The sequence below is a fragment of the Cupressus sempervirens genome, chromosome 4 (assembly GCF_028749045.1).
Source record: "Cupressus sempervirens isolate cs-2001-9-10 chromosome 4, ASM2874904v1, whole genome shotgun sequence".
In the NCBI taxonomy this organism is placed as follows: domain Eukaryota; kingdom Viridiplantae; phylum Streptophyta; class Pinopsida; order Cupressales; family Cupressaceae; genus Cupressus; species Cupressus sempervirens.
In genome coordinates, this window is record NC_143121.1 from 247690370 (window position 1) to 247700404 (window position 10035).

General features: G+C 35.8%; 1 protein-coding gene across 1 annotated transcript; it reads right to left on the bottom strand.

The window, feature by feature from the left end:
• Positions 1-5004: 5004 nt before the first annotated feature.
• Positions 5005-9179, bottom strand: LOC149560931 (sugar transporter ERD6-like 4). Its single transcript, XM_089823704.1, has 13 exons — positions 9138-9179; positions 8973-9048; positions 8784-8848; positions 8579-8668; positions 8368-8448; positions 8165-8249; positions 7913-7959; positions 7741-7803; positions 7559-7618; positions 5778-5837; positions 5663-5703; positions 5387-5520; positions 5005-5196 (listed from the first exon to the last, which is right to left on the bottom strand). Exons 3-13 carry the CDS (start codon positions 8841-8843, stop codon positions 5084-5086), a joined length of 834 nt encoding a protein of 277 aa, XP_089679830.1. The 5' UTR covers positions 8844-8848; positions 8973-9048; positions 9138-9179; the 3' UTR covers positions 5005-5083.
• Between the last annotated feature and the right edge of the window lie 856 nt (positions 9180-10035).

The window sequence follows — 10035 nt, forward strand, 5'->3', positions numbered from 1 at the left end:
AGTGTAGGATTAGTTCCTAGTTTAGTTTGGATCTTCATATAGGAGATGGATTTTATGATGCCATAGGTGACTTGATACCACAGTTGAGTGGGAGTTTTTGGCATTGATATATTTATTGAGTGTTTGCAGATGTTGGAGGTTTGTCTTAGATCCTATTGCTGCAGAAGCGTCTTTGACATTTGCATGGTGCACTTGTTTTCTTCATGGTGTGTGGAGATGGTTGCATCTTGACGACTCACAGGGTTCTTGACAAAGGTGTGGTTTATGCTTTTATTTGGAATGTTATCCTTGGTGTGAGGATGGTTTCATTATTATGTCATGGTATACTCTTGATACGCGTTTAGAGTTGTGACATGTTATGGTATGTTCATATGGAGCATGTTATCTCTTTAGTTGAGATGGTAAGATCATGTTGTCATGTTTATGTTCCTGAGGCCATGGTTGGAACTTTGACATTGATCTTATTTTAATTTTTTGGTATTGAGTACACTGATCATAAGCTGGATACTTCATGATATTGCTATGTTGCATTTGGAGTTGGCATGAATTGATTGGTTACAGGTGCTCATGGATACTTAGAGACGATGGTGACGCTGATTTCTCTTGGATTAGAGAAGTATTTGTTGGGATGGTTGATGGTTTCAATAGGAAGTCTGAGGGGCAGTCACCTGATATGGACTTGAGAGGAGATTGTTCTTAGATGATTCTTGGTTGGAGACTTGGGTATCTTGATGAGCATTCTCATTCCCCACTCTTGGTCTACTCGACGGTTTGCTACTTGAGAGGTATAGCCCATTGTTTTTTCTCTCAGTTGCATTATATTTATGCTTATCTTTCATGGATATGGATCTTGAGCTATGGTACATGAGTTAGTTCTGGAGGGTTCATTTGAGAGATGGTTAAGCATTGGTTATCTCCATGTGCATATGTTGTTATGCTGGTTGAGTTTGGGAGATGGTTTTATATTGGGCATATCTTGGATTAGGAATGGGTTTATTGAGTTTGATCTTCTTGTGAGAGGCTTACATCCATGATTAGTTATATGGTATGGTTTGGGTGTTGTTGAGGCTTCTTGTTGGGGTTTTATGGAGGAGATCATACTTGCATAATTTACATCTAGAGATGTGTGTAGAAAGACGTGATACAGGTTATGATTTGCATGGTTTCTCTGGTCTTGGTTATCTTCCTAGATGTTCAATTTTTCCTACATTGGATTTGAGATTGGTTGGAGATTGTGATCACTGGTTTGTGCTCATGTATGTCATGTGAGAGATGACATGGTTATTCCTTTATCTCTTTCCTCTGTTGGTTGTGGTGAACTTGGGAGAGCATTGGAGACTTGTTATGAGAGTTGTTCTTGTAGAATATTAGTTTATGTATTGTGGATGTCCTTGATACTACATGGATTCACTTCTTTGATTGTAAGTGGATTGGTTATAGATTTGACATTATTTTTTGCAGTGGGAGCTTCTTGGTATATATGTGGCAAGTATTGCTCTTGAGGCTTGTGATTGCAAGTTGTAGATTGGATATGTCGGTGATATGAGATTCACTTGTTATACCTTTTGAGTAGGAGTGGCATAATAAGAGGTGAGATCATTCATGTTCAAGATGCTGGATACTTTGATTATGTTGAGGGTACCAAGATGGAGCACTTGGTATATTTTGATCCATGATGGTGGATGTGCTGGGAGGGATTGTTCCCTTGTTCATTTATGTGGCTACGGATTGACCCTATGCAATGTATACAACAAGTGGGAGATTGTTGAGATAATGGGTGTTGCACACATTGCATAATATTGTTATTTTATTATTTTATTTTATTATGTAATGTTGTTCCTAGATGGACGTGCAACATGTAAAGATTCCCATGGAATATTTTTGATGAGTTGTATTGTAACATTGTGATAATATTTCATGTAATTATTTAATATTGGGGAAAAGAATTAAATACCCAATATTAAATGTGGGGTCAGTGGGTTAGGTAGCACATGGTTTTAGCACATGGTTTATGTAATACCACTTAGTGGTTTTGTGGGACTTGCTAATATATAAGCAGCCACAAGGGTAGTTGTTGTATAAAGAGTGACAAGGAGAAGACAAAAGGCAAGAGTCGAGCGGGACAAGGCTTGACTGGTTAGCCAAGGGAGAATTTGTGAAGCTTGAAAGCATGGCATGGGATGTGTGGATTCATGCTTGTTCACATAGTTTGCTCAGTTGTGGCTATGGCTATGAAGGCTTCCATGGATGTATGGCAATGGTATTTTTTGCTGAATAATACATGGTGATGGATGCTTTTGGAGGCTGGGTTTTTCCCTCAATGAGGGTTTCCCAGGGTATATCTTGTGTCACAATTTTGTGGGTATGTTGTCTATTCTCTTGCATGTGGATTTTAATTTTGTATTTATTTTAGATCTATTATGGGTTATGTGGAAACGGTTATATTCTTTATTGCCAAGTTTCCCTACAAAACCCACTCTTCTTGCAACCCCATTTGCAAAACCTTCACCAAGTGTTGTGCATTATGAATCATTCATTAGAAAGCCCCTTAAGCTTATCAATTGATAAGTATGAGATATTTTTCCATAGTAAGTCAAATTCTAACATTTCTATCAAGATTTAACTATGTAGTTTTTTTATTCAAACTCATTGACTCATGTTTCATGAGCAGTCATTCAAATGAATCCATCTCTCATGACGATAAATGAAACACTTAGCACTCATTGGATCTAAGTGATGCTCATAGAGGTGAAGCAACAAGACTTCTCAGGAGGTCAACCATCCCAATACTACTCTAGCTTGAGTGCACTTAACTACAGAGTTTCCTCCCTAGTTAAATCCACTCTGCTTGCAACCTCGTTTGTGAAACCTTCACCAAGTATTGTGCCTTATGAGCCATTCATTAGGAAGTCCTTTAAGCTCATCAATTGATAAGTAGGAGACATTTTTCCACAAGAAGTCAAATTATGATATTTCTATCAGGATTTAAATGTGTAGCTTTTGAGTCGAACACATTGACTCATGTTTCATGAGTAGTGACTCACATGAATCCATCTCTCATGATGATAAATGGAACACTTAGTGCTCATTGGATCTAGGTGAAGCATCAAGACTTCCCAGGAGCCCACCCCATCCCAGTACTACTCCAGCATGAGTGTGCTTAACTATGAAGTTTCCTCAATGGTTAAACCCACTCTACTTGCAACCCATTCGCAAGACCTTCACCAAGTGTTGTGCCTTATGGACCATTCATTAGAAAGCCCCTTAAGCTCATCAATTGATAAATAGGAGAGATTTTTTCACAGCAAGTCAAAATATGATATTTCTATTAGGATTTAACTATGTAGTTTTTTAGTCAAACTCATTGACTCATGTCTCATGAGTAGTGATTCACACAAATCCATCTCTCATGATGATAAATGGAACACATAGAACTCATTAGATTTAGGTGATGCTCATAGAGGTGAGCATCAGGACTTCTTGGGAGCTCACCCATCTCAGTACTACTCTAGCTTGAGCGCACTTAACAACATATTTTCCTCCATGGTTAAACCCACTCGGCTTGCAAACCTGTTTGCAAAACCTTCACCATGTGTTGTGCCTTATGAACCATTCATTAGAAAGTCCCTTAAGCTCATCAATTGATAAGTAGGAGACATTTTTCCACAAGTCAAATTATGATATTTCTATCAGGATTTAACTATGCAGCTTTTGAGTTAAACTCATTGAATCTGATTCACACGAATCCATCTCTCATGACGATAAATGGAACACTTAGCACTCATTGGATCTAGGTGATGCTCATAGAGGTGAAGTACCAACCCATCCCAGTTACTTATTAAAATAATAATAAGTTACATATTAAAATAAAAATAATAAACAATATATCATGTATTTCTAAGATTGAGTAATTATTTTAAAATAATAGTTATCTTATTCAAAAACATTAATGAAAGGAGAATAGATAGCACATGTTTAACTTTTGAAGGTCATTTTTAAGAAAAATATATGTATACATATATTATTACTAAATACTATAAATATGTGATTCAATAAATAAATAAATTATAACTACAATAAAATTTAGATACAATTGTTTGTTGCTATGAAATGTAAATAACAGATACATAAATTAGTAATATTTGTAAAAATAGCAAACTTATTGAATATGTTTCTAAATCAATATTCATATTTTTAAAAATATTCTAAGGTTCATTTCTATGTTTGCTAATCTCCAACTTTTTTACTTTGTATTATTAAACTTTGAAAAAGATCTATGTTTACATTATTAATGTTCATTTTAGATCTTTTAAAACTTAGATCTTTTTAAAAATCTATATAATATTTTATAGATGGAAATCAAATCTCCTATCAACTCATTGTACATTGTACAAATATTTTGTATACACCATATCTCTAGGTAGACATGGCCTCCCTGCCCTGGCATGGTGACTGGAACTGGTGTAAAATACTTGTCTTCAATAAAAATTGAAGGGTATGAGATTTCAGGGCCTTAATCCATTCTTATTCATTAGGTAAGTGTCCAAGCATTAATTTGCTGATATAAAGATTATAAATTATAAGTGGAACAATATGACCTTATGCAAGTGTCATCTTAAAGATTATTCCTTGCATGAAAACCTTGCTTATTAATTCCTCATCAATTTTGACTATTTAACATAACTGTGTTTAAATGGGGACGTGAAGTGCAGATAATTAACTGTGATCACCCATCGGTTTCTCATTTCAAACATCACAGTTAATTTATATCCAAACTAAAAAAGACATTAATTGTAGTAGTAACATTGGTATGCAAAAATGATGATTTAAGGATGACTTGGGACTACAAAGAAGTTGAATTCTTTCACGCCAATCAATTTTAAAAGTTCTTTGTTTTACCTCTTAATAATTTGACAAATTAAATTTTAAAAAAAATTAATCTTAAGACTGTTGGCAAGATTGCATGATACGATGAATATATAAAACTAGTCCTGCTTCCACCCTCAAGAGATCTTGTCTTCATGAAGTAACTCCTGGCTTGTAAATGATCGTGAATGCAGAGGTATATAATACTATCTAGACCTTATCTGAATGAAGCTTCAATTTCCTCTAATGTTCTACCCTTGGTCTCAGGTACACGCAACACAACAAAGAGCAGTGTCAAAGCACTAATAAAAGCATACAGTAGAAATGTTCCTGCATCAATATTTTCATATACAAGTCTTAATGATTCAGGAATAAGAAAATTTAAATATTGTTTGTTATTTGTTTTGAATAGCGACATTAAAGTATCATACCTGGAGAGCTCCAATGATTTAGGAAGAAGAAGATTTAAACATTGTTTGTTATTTGTTTTCTATAATGAAATGACATTATAGTACTATACCTGCAGGGCTCCACTCTAAAAGCATATTGATTGTCATGGTCACAATCCAAGATGATGACCAGTTTATCAAAGTTGCTACACTGCCACCGAGCCCCTTGACATTCACTGGGAGAATCTGAAATATCAAGAACCAAAAAAAATTTTAATACATTAGTTCACTTGTGCTAAGAAGATTTTAAAGAAGATATTTGACAAATATAATCATTGTATTGTATTTTAATGATTCGATTGATCCATTGCGCAAGATTTTGCTCAAGGGTTAAATGATAATCCTTAGGAATGGGTCCAATACCAATGGAGTATGAGACAACGTAGACCTACATTGAAACATTTTGAAGAAAATGTGAAACAAAATTTTGATTTTCAAGATGAAATGCCTTCCAAGTTCAACTCCAAACATGCTAGTTAATGCCAAAGCACTGAAGAATGTTTGGTCTCCGGAGAATTGGTTCTGCAAATTAACCATCCAAATTAGCTTGGTAAAATTGTAAAATAAAATTATGAATTGAGTGATAATTATTGATGTATGCTGATATTTAATATCAGATAATCTAGTCCAAGTAAATTGTATTTCTATTAGGTAACCATATAAGATAGCAAGAGTACATTCCAAATGAATGACTCGAGAGTTTAAAAAAAATGTACATATCTTTAAGATAGTCAAATGAAACTATACTTTTATTAATAAGTAGGAGATAATTTCCACAGCAAGTCAAATTGTGATATTGCTATCAAGATTTAACTGTGTTTTATGAGTAGTGATTCAACATGAATCCATCTCTCATGAGAATAAATGGAACACTTAGCACTCATTGGATCTAGCTGATGCTCACAGGGGTGAAGCATCGGGACTTCCCGAGAGGTCACCCATCCCAATACTACTCCAGCTTGAGCACGCTTAACTACAGAGTTTCCTCCACGGTTAAACCCAATGATTGCAACCCCATTTGCAAAACCTTCACCAAGTGTTGTGCCTTATGAACCATTCATTAGAAAGCCCCTTAAGCTCATCAATTGATAAGTAGGAGATAATTTCCACAGCAAGTCAAATTGTGATATTGCTATCAGGATTTAACTATATGATTTTTGAGTCAAACTCATTGACTCGTGTTTCATGAGTAGAGATTTAACATGAATCCATCTCTCATGAGAATAAATGGAACACTTAGCACTCATTGAATCTAGGTGATGCTCACAGGGGTGAAGCACTGAGACTTCTCGGGAGGTCACCCATCCCAATACTACTCAAGCCTGAGCGTGCTTAACTATGGAGTTTCCTCCATGGTTAAACCCAAAGCTTGCAACCACATTTGCAAAACCTTCACCAAGTATTGTGCCTTATGACCCATTCATTAGAAAGCACCTTAAGCTCATCAATTGATAAGTAGGAAATAATTTGCACAGAAATACAAATTGTGATATTGCTATTAGGATTTAACTGTATAATTTTTTAGTCAAACTCATTGACTCGTGTTTTATGAGTAGTGATTCAACATGAATCCATCTCTCATGAGAATAAATGGAACACTTAGCACTCATTGGATCTAGGTGATGCTCACAGGGGTGAAGCACCGGGACTTCCCGGGAGGTCACCCATCCCAGTACTACTCCAACCTGAGTGCGCTTAACTTCAGAGTTTCCTCCATGGTTAAACCCAAAGCTTGCAACTCCATTTGCAAAACCTTCACCAAGTGTTGTGCCTTATGAACCATTCATTAGAAAGCCCCTTAAGCTCATCAATTGATAAGTAGGAAATAATTTCCATACCAAGTCAAATTGTGATATTGCTATCAGGATTTAACTATATGATTTTTGGGTCAAGCTCATTGACTCATGTTTCATGTCAAACTCATTGACTCGTGTTTCGTGAGTAGTGATTCAACATGAACCCATCTCTCATGAGAATAAATGGAACACTTAGCACTTATTGGATCTAGGTGATGCTCATAGGGGTGAAGCACTGGGACTATCTGGGAGGTCACCAATCCGAATACTACTCCAGCCTGAGCATGCTTAACTATGGAGTTTTCTCCATGGTTAAACCCAAAGCTTGCAACCCTATTTGCAAAACCTCAACCATTTAGTCAAGACTCAACCATTTAGAATGACAAGAGTATATTCCAAATAAACGAATCAGAAAATCTCAAAATATAAATATAAATGAAAGATTACCTTCAAATAAAAGGCAAGACCAACAAGAAGAAGGCATATAGCCATTCCTCCAGAGGAGACCTGTCCATTTCAAAACAAATCTAGATTAATTCCTTTCGATGATTTTTTACCAGTTTTTAGTGATCACAACGCAACTTGGCCAACCTATGGTAGCGAAGTCTTATAATAGACCTCAAACTTACCATTAGAAGGATCCTTCTTCCAGCTTTGTCCAATAGCCATGCAGTAAATGCAGTCGTGATTATCTATTCAATGGTATCAGAAGATTATTTATATTAATAAAGTTTATTATCACTAAATTAACTTGGATCGAGCATGACAATTAGTTCTTTTCAGTCCGGACTAAGAAAAAACCTGAACACACGCAAGCCCAACGGATGCAGCATTGCTCGATGAAATTCCTTCCATGATACCATAAAAATTGGAATTAGTTAACTATATTTAAAGAATTCAGCCACATAGGCTAAAATTTTCTATCTACTTTATTAGTCTCTGGCATAATGCATTAGTTAGATTAGAAGAACCATGGAAGAACCCTTAGTCTGTAAAAACTGGAACGACTGATATTTTCCCTGGAATCTCTCTCTCTCTATATATAATGCTCACCAGCAGACTTGAAAATAGAGCTGCTGTAAAACATAATGCCATTGATTCCTCCCAACTGCTGCAATAAAAGCATCCCAATGCCAATCTGACAAAAGAAAAGTTAGTGTGAATTTAAGATCATAAATGCTCACCATTAAAGCAAAAATGATATAATATATATTCTTTCTGATGTCCTTTCCAGATGTGAGGACGAGAAGGCTTACAGTTAGAGGGAGTGCATATCTTCGTTTATGTAGTTCAGCCAATCTGACACTGGTTTGTTGATTGCTAGTCTCTACAACACTCTAAATCGTGAAAAAGTTTTAGGTTAATTAAAATAGTAATTCCCTTGATTGAACAAAGGCAAATTTCAGACAGCGTTATTCATTGAAACCCAGGTATACATATGCCAAAAATGAAAAAATAAATTGTCACCTTAATTTCAGCTGCTTCAGAAGATATATCAGCATCAGAGCCACGAAGGGTTTGCAATGATTCTTCATACAATGGACTTTTAATCTTTGCCTGCACAGTAACAGGCATATTTGAAATGATGAATCTTCAGCAATTGTTGTTTTATTTTACGAAATGCTGAAAATCTTTTTATTACCAGAAATGAATAAATAATGTTAAAACTCACAAGCCATCTAGGAGATTCTGGGATGAAAAAAAGCCCAAGAATCAATAGAGCACAGGGCATTATGCCTGTAGAATCCACAGATCAAAACGAGATCAAGATCTCTAACAATACATAATTTGAATTTCAAAGTGAGCACATAAATAAAGTTTAAATCCTTGAAATGCAGCTATATTACTCTTGGTCCAATACCTGCAATTGCTAAAGACCTCCAGTGAAGGAAAAGCCCAAAAAGATATGCTAGCAGTATGCCGATTGTAATAGAGAGCTATTCCACAGAAAGCGACAAAAAGGTCACTGTAGAAATTTGCAACCTCTTTTAAGGTATGAGACAGTAATCACTACTAAAACATTTACCTGTGTTACTGTGCCAAGACTTCCCCGCAAGTGTTTTGGGGCTATTTCAGAAATATATATTGGTACCTAAAAGGTCAGACGGTAGTAGCACAAAACACCAAGGCTTAATTACGAGTTCAGTTTTTAACATTGATAACATACCAAGAAAGCATGCTATAGGGGTTTCCCTCTTGACAAGCTTGACTGAAAATAGTCTGTCTTACTGTGAATGAGATAACTCCCACTCCAAACCCTGTCAACAATCTTCCCAAATAGAGTAATAAAGCATTCTGCAACCAAAAACAGATGTGTCAAAGATGAGTGAATTGCTTATTTAAAAATCAGCACCAAAGGATAGCAATTACTTCTGAGAATCCTTAGTTTATTCACAGAACTTCTGATAATCTTTGATGGGCAAAGAAATTGCCTGTGCCAAAGTGATAGCAACCCATCCAATAATATTGGGTAGTGCAGCCACCATTAATGCCTGTTTTCAAAATTTTGAAGAAATGATCAGAATTTGTGGGGAGAGAGAGAAATTTGGAAGCGGAGGGATGCCCTTGAGTATAGAAGAACGCATCTAGTCTAGTGGCATTCCAAGCTTACCCCTTTCCGTCCAATGGTATCAGCTATTTTTCCACTGACTGTTGCTCCTACCATTGCACCAACATTTGAAAGCGATCCAAATATCGAAAACTGTAAAAAAGAAATCACCTTTTGCATATATCTGTTTATCCCGATTGCGATGTTGTTTTGCATGTAAAACTAAGATCAGAAATCGAACTGATACTTCTTCCATAGGCCCTGAAGAACTTACATCAGAAAGACTTAGGCCAAGACTGCTCATAATCTCATTTTTGTGTTGGTGACGAATAGCCAAGCTACAATAACACCAACATCTTGATGAGGTAACAAGTAA